General features: G+C 39.5%; 1 protein-coding gene across 1 annotated transcript in view; it reads left to right on the forward strand.

Annotated features, from left to right (window-relative positions):
- SNX24 (sorting nexin 24) overlaps positions 1-19,661 on the forward strand; it is a 150,362-nt gene that overhangs the window by 83,322 nt on the left and 47,379 nt on the right. The window contains exon 3 of the mRNA XM_069492243.1: positions 6,706-6,810. Within this exon, the coding sequence (XP_069348344.1) occupies positions 6,706-6,810 (105 nt within the window). The remainder of the gene's footprint in view (positions 1-6,705; positions 6,811-19,661) is intronic.

Here is a 19,661-nt window from a genome sequence, read left to right on the forward strand (position 1 = left end):
TGCAGTGGCACAATCATAGCTCACTGCAACCTTGAACTCTGGGCTCAAGTGATCCTCCTCCTGCCTCAGCCTCCCAAGGAGCTGAGATCATACGTGCACATCATTGTTCCTGGCTAATTTTTTTTATTTTTTATTTTCGTAGAGACATGGTCTCACTATGTTGCCCAGGTTGGTCTGGAACTCCTGGCCTCAAACTGTCCTCCTGCCTGAGCCTCCCAAAGTGCTGGGATTATAGGTGTGAGCCACCACGCCTCCCCCCACCTTGTTTTAATTGCTATTTCTTAAGTTTCTTTAGGAGTTGTAGTCCCTTTTTTTTGAATTATCTATTTATGGGCTTTCTCATTTATCTGCTGCGGTCTTGGTTGTTTTTACTTACTAGTTTGTGTGGCCTGTTAAAGAAATACTAGCCATTTGCTGAAAGTATTTTTTACCAAAGGCCTTTTTATTTTGATTATGGTATTTATCTTAATTTATAAAAGTTTTAAATTTTTATGTTGCCTAATATGTCAATTTTTACCCTTTCAGATTTTTTCTAAAATTAGTCATTTCTTCGAGAGCTATGATGAGTATTTGATTCCATTTTCTTTTAGTTTTTCTAGATTGGTCTTTTTCAAAGTCTGAGTGTTAAGGGCAGATTCCTGGGCACCCCCTCAGACATACTGAATCAGAATCTTTGCGACGGGAGCTCGGATGCTCTTAATGCCTGTTGAAGGTTGGGAATTCCTGTTGTGTGGTTATATTTTTAAAGGCATCACTTAGACATGCCCCTTGCCACCCCATCCCCCTCACACGCACTGAAACCACAGGTTTAGAACCATGCATCTCAAGGTTTTAAACCTTGAAGGTCCTTCTACCTTTCTGTTACCCTGCTTTATTCAGAATGTCACTAAGTCCTGTTGGTTTATTCTTCCAAATTTCTGTAATATGCACCACTTTTCATTTTCTGCTCCTACCATCCCAGTCCACATCTTACCACTTTGTGTTAGGGGTGCTTTAGCCATTTCGGATTCCCATCTTCTTATCTGTTCTCTGCTGCAGACAGGTTTTCCTAAAGCACCATTTTCATCTTCACTCAAATACGCTGAACTAGGTCTTTGTTATCTCCCACGTCATAGACATTGACTCCCAAGGCCAATAATCTTAAACCCTGTATTAGCTTCCTATTGCTGCTGTAACGAATCGCCAAAAACCCAGTGGCTTCAAACAACACAGATTTATTATCTTGCTCAAACCGGGGTCAGTGGGGCTGTGTTGCTTCTGGGGGACTCTAGGAGCGGATCTGTGTCCTTGCCTTCTCCGGGTTCTAGAGGCTGCCCTGCCCGCACTCCGCGACTCACGGCCCTCTTCCATCTTCAAAGGCAGCAGTCACCTCACGCCACCCTCTGCTTCCATCCTAACATCTCCTGTCATCACACGTCCTTCTTCCCCCTGGGATGACACTGGGCCCATCCAGATAATCCAGAATAATCCCCCCATCTCAAGATCCTTAATTTAATCACATCTGCAGAGCCCCTTTCCCAGGTAAGCTAATATAGACTCAGGGGATTGGGACTTGGACATCTTTGAGGAACCATTATTCTGTCTACTACTAACCCCTTAACTGGCCAACCTTATATCTCACTCCTTCTGCTAGGAAATCTTCAGTGACAGCCGAGCCAGTCTCCCCCCTGACCCCATTACATGCGGTGAAAATCACTGCCCGTCTGCCTCTGCCGTGCTGAAAGTCCTTCCCTGTGTGCACTGATCGGCTCCAGCCAAACCAAGACTTTATTTCAAGTTCTCTTTCTTCTGTGTTAGCTCCCTTTACTCCCTAATCTTTTTGTTCTTGGACCTCCTATTCCATTTAGAATAGAGATCTCTACTTGAACATTAGAAACATTTAAGAGGTACTTGCACTTCAGTTATCCCTAAATTTTGTCTAATTAGAAGAGACTTTTTTTAAGTAGGGACCATGTCTTATCTCTCGTAACGTCTTCCACACTGTTAGAGTGTTAGGCACCTATTAGACTTTATTCAATAAATATTTGGCAAATGGGATATTTGGAGAACATTATGCATATTTATGAATTACTGCAGGAACATTTTGTTTGGGAAGAAGAGTTTCTACTGTGGGGCTTTACATTCAGTGTGAAATGTGACCGCAGGTTACACTTGGCCCTCGTTTCTTTGTAGCTCCTGCTCTGCTGGTACGAGGTGGGAAAGACACCACCACCACACTGAAACAAAACAAACCCCTGTCCTGCCCCTAGTGACAGCTCAGGGGAGGCTCTGGTGACAGGGTGAGCCTCCAGGCTTGGAAGTGCTTCCCCTGTGCTCTAGCTGGCCCTGTCCATGCCCCACTACAGCCAAATAATCTACCATTCTAAATGGTGGTGTTGAAAAGAGCCTTACTTTCCTGGGCCCAAACTCACATGTCTGGGCAGAAAAGCCTTCCCTGCGTTGCAGACTGCTGAGCGTATTTTATTTTACACGCTGTCCCAGCTGTTTTGTGTCAATTGCAGCCCACCCGTTTATTCACAGAGGTTTCAGGCAGTGATGGTGCTGGTTCAGGTTTAAATTAACTGTCCTCACTTTTGTTATTGCGTACTTTGGGCTTGAGTAAAATATTTCATTGTCTTATATTTAGTTCAGTGAAGTACACGTTTCAGAAGAACCAGAAAACTGCCATATGGTGTCAAAGCAGTAGTGCAGCACCCTGTGCAGGGGCTCTGAAGGGGACCCTGAGGAAACAGGGGTGACAGAATGGGGAGAAAGATTAGATTTTACCCCCAAATGTCCCCTACTTCTTTAACCTTTTTTTTTTTCTTTTTCCTTCTTTTTATTCACGTGCTTGAGAAAAGTATTTCCGATCCTTCCTGTGGAAGACGGCTGCCATGACCAATGTATGTGATGACAGGTCTATATGGGGTTACGTTCTGTGTGAATTCTCTTAGCAGTATAAACAGGAAAGGGAGTGGTCACACCAGGACGAGGGGATTGTGTTGGTGGTATCGTGGGATCTGCTGCTTATCTGCGTGGATCAGAAAGGCCGTTTGCCTGGACACAGCGTGGCCAGGACAGTTAATCATCGGCGGAAGCAGCAGAGGAGTATTTATCTTGCAAGCAGCTGAGCCTTACTGGAAACAGATTGTCTTGGGTTTGTCTCTCATCTAAAGCAATTCATTACTCACCTACAAATGCTGTCACGGACCCTACCAGCTATGACGATCCGCTTCCTTGGTACTCCTGACATAAATAAAAAGGAAATATGTTTTCAGTGTTGTATCTTCAAGGTTTTTGTTTTTTTTTTTTAAAGAAAGGTAATGGAGTTGATTTTCTATTCTGAAACATAAGATATGTTGTGATTCGATAATTTTAAAGCAAGTTAGGTTGTGTTTAAATGGAAACTTAATAAGCTTATTACCACAGAATAACTTAGCATTTTGGCCTTGTTCCTGTTGAGAAATACCTCCAGCGGTGTAGAGATGAGATACATATTTACTCCTTTGCAGGCAATCATGAATTCCCCTCCTCCTCTCTCTTGCATTGCCAGTTTCCCCCTCAGTACTGACTCAGTCTCGTCCCTCAACGAGCCTGTTACAGTAGTTCCTGTTTAACAAAATAAAGCCCACGTTGGCCCCGTGCTTCCCTTCCACGTTGGTCCCATTGCACTCCTTCTCTTTTAGTAGAATTCCTTCCTAGAAGAGCCTCTGCTTCCCCGCTCCCCTTCTCTTTGCACCCCCGTTATTGAGTTACTGACTTCCCATCATGACCTGGCACGATCTGATCACACCCGCCTCCTTGAAACACTTTCCTGACGGAAGTTACTTTCCACGCCCTCCTCACTGATTGCCCCGTTTCTCCTCCCTGCCTGTCAGAGTTGGATGTCTCGGACCTTGGCCCTTGTATTAGTTGTCTACTGCAGCCTAACGAATTACCACAAACGTAGCAAGTAAAAGCAACATATTTGTTACCTCAGAGTTTCTGGGAGTCAGGAGTCTGGGCACAGGTTTACTGGTTTTCTGCTCAGGGTCTCCCCTGGCTGAAATCAAGGTGTCTGCCAAGGCTGTGATGTCATCTGAGGCTCGGGGTCCTCTTCCACACTCATTCAGGCAGAATTCAGTGGCTTGCAGTTGCAGGACTGAAGTCCCTTTTTCTTGCCAACTGGAGGCTGGGGGCAGCTCTCAGGTCCTCGCCATGTGGCCCCCTGGTTGCATGACAGCTTACTTCTTCAAAGCTGGCAGTCTGCTGGGACTAAGTCATATATAACACAGCATAATCCTGGGAGTGACTATCCCACCATATTCTCAGGTCCTGCCCATGCTCTAGAGGAGGGGATCACATAGGGCATGTACCCCAGGGGACCATTTTGGGATTCTGCCCACCACAGCCCTGCTTCTCCATCCACACCTAAATCCCAGTGTCACCTCCTCTAGTTCTATGGCTCTAAATACCACTTACTATATGCTGACTCCCAGATTCGCAGACTCATATTCAGCTGCCTACCCACGATCTCCACTTGGATCCTATTGGGCATCTCTGACTTAAAATCCTCAGAACAGAACAATTGATTCCTTATGTTAGGGCTCTCTTTGGTTGCATATAATAGACACTTAACTAGGTTTCTTCAGTAAGAGATTTATTACTCTCACATTATAGGAAAACTAAAGGCAGGCAGTCCAGGGTGGTGCAGGAATCTCACAACATCCATGTTCCAGACTCCTCCTGTCTTCCTGCTTCACCATCCTCACCTTAGCAAGTGATATTCACCCTTCTGGTTATGACATAGTTGCCATCCCTGGAGGCATTGTTTCTGCATTTCTGGCAGGAAGAAGAGCCTTTTTTTTTTTTTTTTTTTTGGAAAACAGGAGCCCTACCCAGTTTACTTGTACTACATTTCATTAACTCTGTCACGTGGTCACCCTAATTACAAGGGAACCTGAGAAACCAAGGTTTTTAGCTCAGCATGTTGGCCCTCTGAATAACATTGGAATTTTGTTGGGGGGGGGTCCTCCAAGAAAAAGGAGGGAATGAATATTGGGTAGGCAGCTAGCAGTGCCAGCCACATCCATTATTCATGTGGGATTAGATTTGGCTACAAGTGACTCTAAAACCAAAATAATGGTGACATTAACAGGTACAACCTTGTTCCTCTCTCACATAAATGTCTAGGGCTGGTGTGGCAGTTTCATGATCATAAGGGACCCAGGCTCTTGTTGCTTTGCCTTTTTCACCGTGAGGTTTCTACCTCAGGGACAATGGTGGCTGCTGCAGCTCCAGCCATTTCACAGGCTCCTTTTTCTTCATGCTGTATGACAAATTTCAGCCTAGCATGGTTCATGGTGAATGTATTCTTAATTCTTACATATGGGAAGAATCTCTTATTACAGATTTGGCTGCCCAGGTTTCATTTTATGCATTTTCGTATTGTTATGCTGTTTCTTTGCATGTGTAGTAAAGGAGCAACCTTGGTAGATTTTTCCAAGTTTTTAATTAGAACATTAAGATTCATTCCATTTTTAGGGGCCCTGTATTACTTTGCTGTTGCTGCTGTAATAAATTACCTTAAACTTAGCGGCTTTAAGAAACACAAATTTATTATCTTATACTTCGTGAGGTCCCAAGTCCAAAATGAGTTTGGGCTAAAATCGAGGTGTCACCAGGACTGTATTCTTCTTGGAGGCCCTAGGGCAGAATCCATTCCCTACCCTTTCCAGCTTCTAGGAACTTGCCTTCCTCCTTTGTCAAAGTCAGAGTCTTCTGATCTCTTTCTGACTCTGACCCTGCTGCCTCCCTCTTCTAAGGATCCTTGTGATTACATGGAGCCCATCCGGACAATCCAGTATAATCTCCCCATTTTAAGATCACTAATTTAATCAAATCTGCAAAGTCCCTTTTGCCATGTAAGGTAACATTCACAGGTTTAGGATTTGGACATCTTTGGGTGAGGGAGATTATTCTGCCTACCACAGGCAGCTCTAGTTTAAATTCCAATAGAATTTTTCTTTTGTCCCCTAAAACTACTGCCAGAAAAAACCTAGCTAAAAACAATCATTCTGTTTTCATGAACAGAATTTGAATCTAAACCGGGTGTATGGTGCATACCTGAAGTCCCAGCCACTGGGGAGACTGAGGCAGGAGTGATCGCTTGAGCCTAGGTGTTCTAGGTTGCAGTGACCCATGATGATGCCACTGCAGTCTAGCCAGGACAACAGAGCAAGCCTAATTGTTAGGAACGTTGGAAAGATTGGTCTCTATGATTTTTAGCTCCCTTTCCAAATGATGTGGTCTTGTTCATATGGCATTTCTAGGGACAATGGTTATGAACAATAACATTTTGTTTTGCTTTCTGGGAAAAATATGTAGAAAGACTTTTTATCATAAAAGTACTTACTCCAAGCAAAATTTTGTTGTGTTAATTGATTTTTGAAACTAAATTTACTTTCTTTTTAACTCATTTGGTGGACTTTTTATTTTGGGGGGAAAATTACAATCTGAAATATCCACAATAACATCTACCAAAACATAAAACCCTTATCTTGAAACCTGAACAATTAGGACACTTAAATAAATAATTTTTTGACAAAATTTCAGTATAATTATATTTTCCTCTATTTTTTATTGGGGACAACAGTGGTTCACTTTCTTTTATTGGCCTTTTTTTCCCAAATAATATCATTATAATTAACAGACATCTCTGTTTTTTTTCCTGTTATGTCTTTATAGCTTAAGAAATGTATAAAAACTCCAGAAATCCCTTCTAAACATGTTAGGAACTGGGTCCCAAAAGTGTTGGAACAACGACGACAAGGTTTGGAAACATATTTACAGGTAAGATATGTTTAGATCCCCAATTAATATAATGTAGCTTAAATAATCATGTGTCTATTTTTTCTTAGGCTGTATGGGTGTGATGCAAAATATATCAATCAGGCAAAGATTCTAAATTAAAGGAAGTTCAAAATTATAAATATGTCGTTAACTGGTTCTTTTAGCTTTAATTAGGTTCCATTTAAAATTGGTTATATGCATTGGTTAAGTGAAATTTTATTACAAAGGTGGAAACTAGTATAGAGAGGATCTGTCCATTTTTTAATCCAACTCTACAGATTACTTTGTTTTTGTTTTTTGTTTTCCCTCCAGGACTTTTACTTCCTCATAGCAATCCCAGCCTTTAGGTTTTGGGTTTTGGGGGGCTGGTTGGAGTGCGGCAAGAAACTGAATTTTCAGTGGGCCTGGCTAGTGTATCTATGGAATCAAATTGAAAATGAGTGTATACAAATTGCCTGTGATGAAGTGCCAACTTCTTTGAAAATGTGTGTTTAGAAAGAATGCGTTAGGATGCTCTTTTCTGCAGCAGAGAGGAGCAGGCAGCACAGTCTAACTGAGATGAGACAAAGGCAGTCTCTCCACCAAGTGACAGAAAAAGCGAAAGGAGGAGGTTGAGCAGTATCAGCTTCTCTGAGTTTTAAAACAAAAAGGCCTAGGAGCCCCCAGTGGATATTCGTGGCAGGTGCCGGGACGGGCTGGCCTTGGGGCGGGTGGGGGGTGCACTCGAGCATCTGGGTCCGCTTGAGCGGTGATGCACGAGCTCGCGGAGGGGAACATGGCCAGGGGCGGGGGAATCTGGGGTCTCAAAAAAGAAGAGCTGGACCTCACCTAAGAGTTCTGAATTTTTGTGCCTGACCCCTTTAAGATACGTTACAGCCAAGAACTGGGCAGGCGTGACTGTGTCTCCCTTTGGTACCTCCGCAGCCCCTTAACCCCGGTGGATTCTGTGTATGAGGGAAGCTGGGGACAGTGTGGAGCCAGGGTGCCGTTTCCTACTGAGCTCGTGAATCACTGGGGATTAAAAGCTGAGGAGAGGCTGACTCCTCAGGTTGTGCTCAGTGACAGATTCTGAGGACTCTCTCAGTAGAAAGATGCCGGAAGGCTGTTGCTGGCCTCCTGTAGTTTTCCTGGTCTTTATGATGCTCAAACAGGACCGCTGACGGCCAGAGGCCCCTGAGACGTCTGAGGAGGGCTCTGTTTGCTCTTTTTGCTCTTCTGCTTCTGGGCTTGGTGGAAGAATCCTTCACTGCCTGTCCCCGGGGCTCAGAGCTTGAAGGAAACGGAGATCACAAACCACAGGAGCGTGTGTGGCCCTGGTTTTTGAGACTCTGTAAGAAGAGCTATGGCACTTCCATGGCCTCAGGCAACACTGCAGAGCAAAACACAAACTGGAAAACCAAAAAATGAGGCTTCAGAAATTGCACGCAAAGAATAAAAATGTATGTTCTCTATAATTAAATGGAATAGGTAAACAATGCATTTTTATTTGTAAGCCAGATTTTCCACAGATATTGTATATCTTCAGGCTTTAGTTCTGAATAAAGCTTTACTCTCTTCCCCTCATTGTATTTGACACATGACTTCCATTACTACTCAGTGTAAACATTTTAAGTTGTTTGTACTTTGGATATAAATATGTGCATAAAATCATCTGGCACAGAGAGGAGTTTATAGTGACACTCCAATTGAGCTTAGGATTTTCTATTCTCAGAACTAGGGCTTGAACGATGTGGGTGAAGGGCCGAGAGGGCTTCCTTCCTGTTGTGCATTTAGTGGTCAATTTGTTGTTACTTAATTCCCCGAGGAGCTCAAGGGAGCTTTCTCCTGTCCCTTTTCCACCTGATGCTATTTGCAGACAATAGGAGCTAGATAGAACTAGTGTGGAAATGCCACAGTACAAATAGTAGCCTTGCAGCATCGTGGATAGGTTCTTTTTTTTTTTTATTTCATCTTATTGTTATGGGGGATACAGAATTGCAGGTTACCTACGTTGTCCATGTACCGCCTTTCCCCCCAAGTCAGAGCTCCAGGCGTGTCTGTTCCCCAGGTAGTGTGCGTTGCACCCATCATGTAGGTATATATCCCTCCCTTCCCCACCCCCCCCTTCCCGAGTCAGCACCTTCAAGCCTTACCATTCCCCAAACGGTGCGCAATGCACTCATTGTGTAGGCATACCCCCATCCCCTCCCCCACCCCCCACCTCAGTCTGATAGTGGATAGGTTCTAATCAGTGAATTTATAATACCTTCAAAAACTTTTTCCAGCTTAGAAATTTCCAAATGGTCATTTTCGCACATTGTAACAATATGTTAATAGCAACTACAGCTAGTGCTATTTAGTATTACTTGCCTGGAGATTTTTTTTTTTTTTTTTTTAAAGGTAGTATGGAGGCTCCATGAGTGAGTGTTTACTTTTTAAGTATATTTCTGAACCGTTATTACTTTCCTACTTAAATTTCCAAATGATTTTGGTTTGAAGCAAATTCTAAAACAAAATTTACTAAATGTCTAAGTAAGTACAACATCTTAGAATCCAAGTCTAGAAATAACCAAGAAGAGGATAAAAGTTACACTTTGCATTTGAGTAATTTGAACTGTGGCAGTCCACCTGATGAACAGCGAACTTTAATTTCATTTCTAGGATCATTTTCTACTTGTTGAATAGGGAATCAAGTAGCGGTTACTTGTCATGTTTTCTTATCTTCTCCTCCTTAGATAATACACCCCAGGAAAACTCCCTGAGGTTTGATGAATGAGGGAATTGATCATCTATAAAGGTAGAATTAAGCAAAACAGTATCTTTCTACGTGAATGGAAGGAAGTTAATTGGTTTTCATCCCAACAAAATATGCCAAATAAAAATTTTTTTCTAGTAACAAACTTTTATTTTCCAAGTTATATAAACTAGAAATTCATCTACTTCAGGGGATGTTTTATACTAACTTGAAGGTAAAAACAAGTTAATATTTGATATTAACTGACCAATAAATGTATGTTTGTATATAGTTTTGCTTAATGATAAGCATTCTTCAAACACCTGTGGTGTTTGAGGCAGACGCTTCAGAGAAACCTTGAGCCATAGCCCAAATTAAATTACTGTAGCTATTTTATCCATCTTGCTTTTTCACTGTCTATGGTGTGAGCTTCATCTGGCCCCCTGATGGTACAAAAGGGCTGCGGCAGGTCCAGACCTCACCTACTCGCACCATATACCAGAGTACAGGGGAAGAGTAGGGTCTCTTTCGGTAGACATCACAGAAGAAAGAAGAAAGGTCTTTTCCTAGGGGTCCCAGCAGATGTCTTCCCTCATCTCATTGGTTTATATTTGTGTACACGCTCCCCCCTGAGCCTCACTGTGGCCAGAGGTCACTCACTGAGTTAGTGAATCAAGGCCTGCTCCTGAAGCTGAGGGTGATTTCCCTAAGGAATAACTAGGGTATTCTTGGTAAAAGAAAAGGCATATTCTGAGCGTGGGTGAGGAAGTGGAAGGCAATCAGCAAATTCCCACTGCAAAAAACGATGGTGCCCCCAAAATCCGAGTGAATTGTCGAAGGTTATGTAAAGGTAGGGACTTTCCTCAGACTAGAATTCAAGGCTCTTTCCTAGATAGATAAAATTTCTTTAAAAATTTAGTTATGAGTATCCTTGACTTTTGATTTAAAGCCTAGAGGTGTTTCTTCCCTTCATTTTTGTTTTTAAAAATATAAAATAATAATTCTCATTAGCTAATGTAATTACTTTTAGATCTAAAATTTTTATTACCAATGAAGTTATAAGCTAGAACATTAATGAATTTAGCATCTCATAGTGTTTACCAGTTTCTGAGAAGAAGCAAAAATCTTAAGAATAAATTATTAATAATTGCAGTTTCCCAAATCTATGTGACCATCAAATACGATTTATATGGTAGGTTTGCTTCTTGATTTGAGATGACTTGCTGTCTTTCCTGAGATCTCCCACTGAAATAAAAGTTGAGAAACTTAAGAAGGAATAAACCCAACAGTTCAATAGTAGATAGGCAAAGAAAAGAGGGGATTGTTAAAGGAAGAAAAATCTGGACAACTTTCTGGGAGATAGGATGTGCTGGGAGCGTGTGAATGGACATGACAGAGGGGAGAACCCGCGGTCCAGGCTCAGCCAGAGGGCCTGCAGTGGAGGCGTGAGGCCGCCTGTGCACGGTGGTGCAGGAGAGGCTGGCATAGCAGGGCTGAGCAGTGAGGCTGAGCACAAGTGGGTCTGTTAGGGGTGCAGGTTGAGTATCTTAATGAGAAAATCTGAAAGCTGAAGTACTCCAGAGTCTGAAGCATTCCAAGTGCTGACATGATGCCACAAGTAGAAAATTCCATGCATAAGTACTTAACATACACTTTGTTTCATGCACAAAATTATTAAAAGTATTGTATTAAATTACTTTCAAGCTATGTGTGTAAGGTATATAAGAAACATAAATGAATTTCGTGTTTAGACTTGGCTCCCATCCCCAAGATATCTCATTATGTATAAGTAGATAGTCCAAAATCTAAAAAAATATGATATACAAAGCACTTCTGCTCCCGTGCATTTCAGATGAGATGCTCAACCTGTATTTGCATGGAGCAGCTGCCCGGGCCACTCATTCTATACAGAATACATGCAGCCTAATGTTTATGACCTAATTTTTTTAAAAAGACTTGTCTCTTAAAAACAAAACAATAAAACAACAAAAAGTTAAACAGAATGGCTGCGTAGAGGTAAGGCCTCTAATGTGGCTCTTAGGGCCTCCAAATTGGTGACCCCCTGCCCACTTACTTACCCAAAGGAGGAGCCTGCCTGACTACGTGCTCATGGCACTGTCTTTCCACTCAGGCAGGGGCCTGGCCAAGCCCTCCTGCTGACATGCTGGCAGAGGAAACCACCCAGGCAGCTTTCTTCAGTGTGATCTGATGACCAGGCATTTGAAGAAAACAAGTAGCATGAACAAAAAGACAAAGATGAACTAAAATACTGACTCTTCAGGAAAGAGAAAATTCAGAACACAAAATATGTCTTAAAAATTGATGTAATAAATCCAGAGAGCTTCACAAAGGTATTATAGCCAAATGATTACAATAGGATGCTGTGTAAAAGGAACAATCTGAGAACATACAAGAATTCTTAGAATTAAATGTGTTGTCCAATTGAAAACATTCAGTAGATGCTCAGTTGGGAAACTGTTCCACAAAATACAGACAGAAAGACTCTCAAGCAAAAGGCAAAAGACACAGAGGACCAATCCAGGTCTAATGTCCTACTTCTTTCTGGAGTCCCAGAAGGAAAGAAGAGGGCAAAATACACAAGTAGGGAAGGGCATAATCAAAGAATAAATAAAATTAGCCAAGCGTGGTGGTGCATGCCTGTAGTCCCAGCTACTAGGGAGGCTGAGGCAGAAGGATCGCTTGAGCCCAGGAGTTTGAGGTTGCTATGAGCTAGGCTGATGCCACGGCACTCTAGCCCGGGAAACAGAGTGAGACTCTGTCTCAAAAAAAATAAAATAAAATAAATTAAAATAAAAAAGAATAAATAGTTGAAAACTTCCCTAAGCTGGAGAATATGAGCATTTACATAGAAAAGGTGCTCGAAGGGCGGAGAACAAAGACTGCCAGAAGCTCTAATGCCTAGGCACGCCCAGTAAAATTTCAGTACATTGGAGATAAAATGCACAATCTTCCAGAAAGTGAAAAAAATGGTGGGCAAGGTTGAGTTTCCGTCATGGCTTCTTCTCCTCCTTTGAGGCTGCTTTAGTGGGCTCATCCCTGCTTTCTTCAGGGGCAACATTAAATGGTAAACTGGCGTAATTTCCAGACAAAAGTTTTTCAGAAGAATTATGCGTACTTATTTGTTCCATTAGTTGCAATAACATGAAATATATCTTTCTGAGAATATTACTATTATATATTATTCTTTATTTGAGAATAACAGTTCTTATTTATATTTTCATCTTTATAAAGAATGAACAATAATTAAATGTACAGTGGGTGTTGGGAACTAAACAGAAATGGCTCAAAGAATTCAGGACTAAGAATAATGTAACTAATAATATAAGTCTTTTTTAAAAAAGTTCATTTGAAGAGAATAGTTCTGAAGCTGGAGTGGGACTGGTTTGCTAAACAGTAGTAGATGCAGGTTACTGTCTTTACAAGACCCTGTTACTTGACTAGCCTGCCCTTCATTCATTCTTTAAATTTCACAATAAGTTATGTTCCATTGGGAAAGTAGCCCACAATGGGTCAAAGAGTATTGTATTTTTAACTTTTCTAGTTGTACATGAGACATTTACTAAAATTGGCCAGATGTGCTTAAAAATGTTGTGTATTCTCTAATTCTTGAGTGTAGTGAACTATATATAATCAGATCAAAGTTGTTAACCAAGCTGTGTAAGCTCTTCTAAGCTTAGCCACTTGATCTATAAGAAGAAAGATGTGTTAAAATTTTGCACTTAAATTTACTATGATTATTGATATAATTGTGCTTAATTCAACCGTCTGTGCTATCACTCCATATTTTTCTATGAGTTTTGTTTTTTTTTTTTTTTTTTGCTTGCTTTTGGATTAGTGACAGATTTTTTTCATTTTTCTACTTTTCCCCCCTGGTTAGTTTATTCTTTTATTAATTACCTGTTATCTTTATTTTCCTCCTGAACCTTACAAGGACCTTAAAATGTTTTAACTCTGATCACTCTGGATGTACGATTCTGGGTTGAGAGTTCTTTTTTTTTCAGCACTTGGAAAATATCATGCCACTTCCTTGTGGCCTCCGTGGTTTCTGATTAAAAAAAAAAAATCAGCTGTCATATCGTTTTTCCCTTGTATGGTTATTTTCCCCCTGTATACATGTTGTTTTAAAATGCTGCTTTCAAGATTTTATCCTTGTCATTAATTTTCAGAAATTTAATTGTGGTGTGTCTTGGTGTGTATTTCTTTGAGTTTTTCCCATTTAAGTCCTCTCAGTTTCTTGAATGTGTAGGTTAATGTCTCTTGCCTGATTTGGGAGTTTTTAGCCATTATCTCATGAGTGCACTCTCAGCTCTTTCTTTCTCCTCTCCTGCCAGTACTCTGATAACAGGAATGTTAGATTTTTTATTACAGGCCCTTAAGGCCCTGAGACCCTATTGTGTTCACACTGCTGTTCCTCCATTGGTCAGGTTGGATAATTTCTGTTGTCCTGTCTCCCAGTTCACTGATTCGTTCCTTCATTCCTTCCATTCTGCTGCTGAGCCCATACACTGAGCTTTTTATTTTGGTTATTATATTTTTCAGTTCTAAAATTTCCATTTGGTTCTTTATAGCTTTTACTTCTTTGTTGGGACTTCATATTTCTTCACTGAGTTTTTCTCCCTGGGGTTTTGTTTCAAATGTGTTCATAATTACTCATTGAAACATTTTTATTGTAGCTGCCTTAAAATCATTGTCCAGTAATTCCAGCATCTCGGTCATCTTAGTGTTGGCATCTATTGATTATCTTTTCCATTCAGTTGAGATCTTTCTGGTGCTTGGTAGGATGAATGATTCTGATTGAACCTTATACATTTTTGTATTATGAGACTCTGGATCTTATTTAAACCTTCTATTTTAGCTGGCTTTCTCTAACAGCTCCATCAGGGGTCGATGGGGTATGGAGGATATCGCCTTGCTTCTGCCAGGTAGGTGAAGGTAGAAGATCAGGTTCCCCACTTGGCCTTCATTGACAGCTGGGTGTGGAGGGTGCTCCTCATTACTGCTAACACGCAAAAGGTCCTTACTCTCCACTCGGACTCATCTGATGCCGTCCTTGCAGAGTGGGGGAAGAGTACCATGTTACTGCCAGGTAGCTATGGAAATCCAGGCTCCCCACATAGTCTCCAGTGATAGCATAAGAGGGGGGTACAGTACCAGGTCGTGGAGAAAGTCTTGGCTCCTTACTTTGCTATCTCTGATCCCACCCTAACCTTGGGCACCTCATTATACCCTCATAAAGGTGGAAGTCTAGGCCACTATGACTTTGCTGCCATGAGTGGAGGTGGGAGCCACAGTTTCTTCTGTGGTGTTTGGCTGGAATAGAGTGGTTAGTGTCTAAAAGTTTTCTGTCTTGCTAGGCTGCCCTTTTGTTTGTCCTTTGGCTAGAGAAAGTAGGCTTTTGGTGGGGCTTTATTTATCAGCATCTCTGGGTATTTCCTGATTGCCATTTTTTTTGACTCCAAGTTTGCAATATATGGGGCAAAACAAAAATCCAGGGAAGATAAAATTCATCATTTTGTGTGTATCTTAGTCCATTTTCTGCTGCTATTACAGAATACCACAGACTGGGTAATTTATAAAGAAAAGAGGATTATTTGACTTATGGTTTTAGAGGCTGGGAAGTCCAAGATTGAGGGGCTGCATCTGGTGAGGGCCTTCTTGCTGTGTCATAACATGACAGAAGGTATCACATGGCAAGAGAGACAGAGAGAAAATGGAGGGTGGGCAAAGTTATCCTTTTATCAGTAGCCTACTCCCATGATAACTAATCCACTCCCATGATAACAACATTAGTTCATTTGTGAGGGCAGAGCCCTCATGACCTAATCACCTCTTAAAGGTCCTATCTCTTAATGCCGTCATATTGCAATTAAATTTCAAACTGAGTTTTGGAGGTGACATTCAAACCATAGCAGTCTTCAGGTCATTCCTCAAGTCCTGGTATCCCTGACAGGTCTGTCTTCTTTCCTTGGCCTTTCATAATCTGCTTATGTTTGGTATATAATGTCCAGGATTTTTAGTTGAACTTATCAGCAGGATGAATAGGGAAAAGTACATCTGAAGCTGAAACACTATACCCATTGAACAATAGCTCTTCATTTCCCCCTCCCTCCAGCCTCTGGCAACCAACATTCTACCTTCTGTCTCTGTGATTTCTCACTACTCTAAATACCTCATATAAGGGAAATCACATGGTATTTGTCTTTGTGACTGGCTTATTTCACTTAGTATAATGTCCTCAGGTTTCATCCATGTTGTAGTATATGTTAGAATTTCCTTTTTTAAAAGCAAAATAATATTTCACTGTATGTATATACTACATTTTACTTATCCATTCATTCATTGATGGAAACTTGGGTTGCTTCCACATTTTAGCTTTTGTGAATAATGCTGCTATGAACATAAATGTACAAATAGCTCTTTGAGGCCCCCTGCTTTCAACTCTGTTGGGTGTATACCCAGAAGTGGAATTGCTGGATTATGTAATTCTTTTTTTAATTTTTTGAGGAACTCCCATACTATTAGTATTATCCATAATGGCTGTATCATTTTACATTCCCACCAACAATGCACAAGGGTTCCAGTTTCTCTACATCCATTATATTTTCTGGGTTTTGTTTTTTTATAATGACCATCCTGATTGGTGTGAAGTGGTATCTCATTATAGTTTCAATTTGCATTTTTTTAATGATTGGTGATGTTGAGTATCTTTTCATGTGCTTATTGGCCATTTGTATATCTTTTTTGGAGAAATGTCTATTCAAGTCCTTTGCCATTTTTTAATTGGGTATTTGGTTTTTTTCATGTTGAGTTTTAAGAGTTCTGTGTATATTCTTGATATCAATCCTTTATCATATAATATGGTTTGCAAATATATTCTCCCATTCTGCATATTACCTTTTTATGTTGATAATGTCTTTTTGATGCAGAAAATTTTCAAATTTTCATGAAGTCCTATTTCTATGTTTTGTCTTTTGTTGCCTGTGCCTTTGGTGTCATATCCAAGAAATTATTGCCAAATCCAGTGTCATGAAGCTTTTATCCTTTATTTTCTTCTAAGAGTTCAGTAGTTTTAGGTCTTATATTTAGGCCATGGATCCATTTTGAGTTAATTTTTGTATATGATCTTAGGTAAGACTCCATTGTTTCACGTGTGAATATCCAGTTTTCCAGCACTATTTGTTGAAAAGACTGTCTTTCCCACATTGGATGGTCTTGGCACCCTTATCCAAAATTACTGGACCATATATGAGAAGATTTGTTTCTGGACTCTTTATGCTATAACATTGGTCTATTTGTCTACCTTATGTCAGTACCATATCGCTTTGATTACTGTAGCTTTGTAGTAAGTTTTGAAATCAGGAACTGTGATTTTCCAGCTTTGTTTTTCTTTTTCAGGATTGTTTTGGCTATTTGGTGGTCCCCTTGAGATTTCATATGAATTTTAGAATGGATTTTTATATTTCTTCAAGAAACCTCATTGGGATTTTGATAGGCATTGCCTTAAATCTCTAGGTTACTTTGGGTAATATTAACATCTTAACAATTTCAAGTCTCCTAGTCTATGAACATGGGATATCTTTCCATTTATTTGTGTCTTCTTTCATTACTTTCAGAAATGTTTTCATTCTGCAAATCTTTCACCTCCTTGGTTAGGTTAATTCCTAAGTATTTCATTCATTTTGACGTTATTGTAAATGAAAATGATTTCTTAATTTCCTTTTTTGATTGTTCATTGTTAGTGTATCAAAATTCAACTGATTTTTGTATTTTGACTTTGTATCAGCTACTTTGGTGAATTTGTTTATTAGTTATAACAGTTTTTTTGTGGAATCTTTAAGGTTTTCTACATGTAAGATCATATCATATGCAAACAGATAATTTTGCTTCTTCTACTCCAATTAGGATGGCTTTTATTTCTTTTTCTTGCCTAATTGCTCTGGCTAAGACTTCACACCCATGTTTAATAGAAGTGGGGAAAGCAGACATTCTTACTTTGTTCCTCATCTTAGAAGGAAAACTTTCAGTCTTTCACCATTGAGTACAATGTTTACTGTGAATTTTTCATATATAACCTATATTATATTGAGGTAGCCTTTTTCTATTCCATTTTGTTGAATGTTTTTTTCATGAAGGGATATTGAATTTTGCCAAACGCTTTTTCTGCATCAATTAAATGATCATGTGGTTTGCTTCCCTTCATTCTGTTACTGTGGTATATTGCATTCATTGATATTTATATGTTGAACAATCCTTGCATTTCAAGAATAAATCTCACTTGGTCATAGTGTATAATCTTTTTAATATGCTGTTGAATTTGATTTCTGGTATTTTGTTGAAGATTTTTGCATCAACATTCATAAGGGATTTTGGTCTGTAGTTTTTTCATGGAGCGTCTTTGTCTGATTTTGGTATCAGGTTAGTGCTAGACTCGCAGAATTAGTTAGAAAGTATTCCCTCCTTTTCAAGTTTTGGAAAAGTTTCAGAAGGATTAGTGTTAATTCTTTAAATATTTGATGGAATTCACCAGTGAAACCATCAGGGCCGGGGCTTTTCTTTGTCAGGAGATTTTTGATTACTGATTTAATCTGTTACTAGTTATAGGCCTGTTCAGATTTTCTATTTCTTCATGGCTTAGTCTTGTTAGGTTTTGTGGTTCTTCCGAGAATGGACAGTTTTCCGCTTGCCCATTTCATCTATGTTATACAATTTGTTGGCATAGAATTGCTCATACTGCTCTCTTGTAATTATTTTTATTTCTGTAAAATTGGTAGCAATGTCCCCACTTTAATTCTCATTTTAGTAATTTGACTCTTCTCATTTTTTTTCTTAGCTCATCTAAAGGTTTGTCAATTTTGTTGATATTTTCAAAAAACCAACTTTTAGTTTCATTGATTTTTTTTTTTTTTTTTACTATTCCATTTATCTCTGCTGTAATCTTTATGTCCTTCCTTCTGCTAGCTTTGGGTTTAGTTTGTTATTCCTTTTCTATTAATAGTTCCTTATGTTGTTACGTTAGGTTGCTGATTTGAGATCATTCTGGGTTTTTTTAATTTAATTTTTTTTTTTTTTTTTTTTCGAGACAAGATCTCGCTATGTTGCCCCGACTGGCCTTGAACTCCTGGGCTCAAGTGATCCTCTCATCTCAGCCTCCCAAGTAGCTGGGATTATAGGTGTGCACCACTGTGTCGGCAGGATCTTTTTGTTTTTTAATATAAGCATTTAGTGTATTTCCCTCCAGAGCACTTTGTTTACTATGTCCCTTAAGTTTTGGTATGTTGTGTTTTCCTTTTCATTCATTTCTAAGCATTTTCTAATTTCCCTTGTGACTTCCTCTTTGATCCATTAGTTTATTAGTAGTGTATTATTTTATTTCCACAAATTTTTGAATTTTTCAGTTTTCCTTCTATTACTGATTTCTAACTTCATCCTGTTGTGATTAAAGAAGATATTTTATATCTACCTTTTAAAATCTATTGAGACTTAATTTGTGGCCTAACATATGGTGTGTCTTGAAAAATACGTTGCTGATAGCTCTAGAGTATTTGCTGTCTGTCTCTGCAGTCATCATCTGAGTCTTCTAATAATTGTGAAACACTTTCCTCTATCAACTTTTTTCTTTACAATTTTAAGTGGAAAAGAAAAATTTCTGAAATTATAACTGTGTTCAAAGAAAGCTTAAGGAAAACTTCAGCAATGATGTCTGTAGACCTCTTTGAAAGATGATGAGTACTTTGAGCAACATAGCAAGAAAACTGAAGGGTGAGGTAATAATTATGATTTATTTCATTATCCTTCTAGATGATTCTGTGGTTCTTCAATATTCTTATTATTTTAGTCTTAGCATTGGGAATAATTGGTGAGTAATGATGAAATGATTCTTAGGATGATGAAGAAGTTAAGTGTTTCAAGGTCTTAGGAAAAAATAAGATCGTTAAGATTCCAAAATGTATTTTTAGAAAAATTTCAGCGGATCCATATGGTAATCGTAGGATAGAATGAATTTTATTCTATTTTTAGAAGCTATGTAAATATTCTCTTTATTCTTGGAAGACATCTAAGAAAGCATAAACTCATAAAAGATTAATTTTTATGAATAGGACTGCTTAATTCTCTGCCT

This window comes from Eulemur rufifrons, chromosome 17 (genome assembly GCF_041146395.1).
Source record: "Eulemur rufifrons isolate Redbay chromosome 17, OSU_ERuf_1, whole genome shotgun sequence".
NCBI classification, from domain to species: Eukaryota; Metazoa; Chordata; class Mammalia; order Primates; family Lemuridae; genus Eulemur; species Eulemur rufifrons.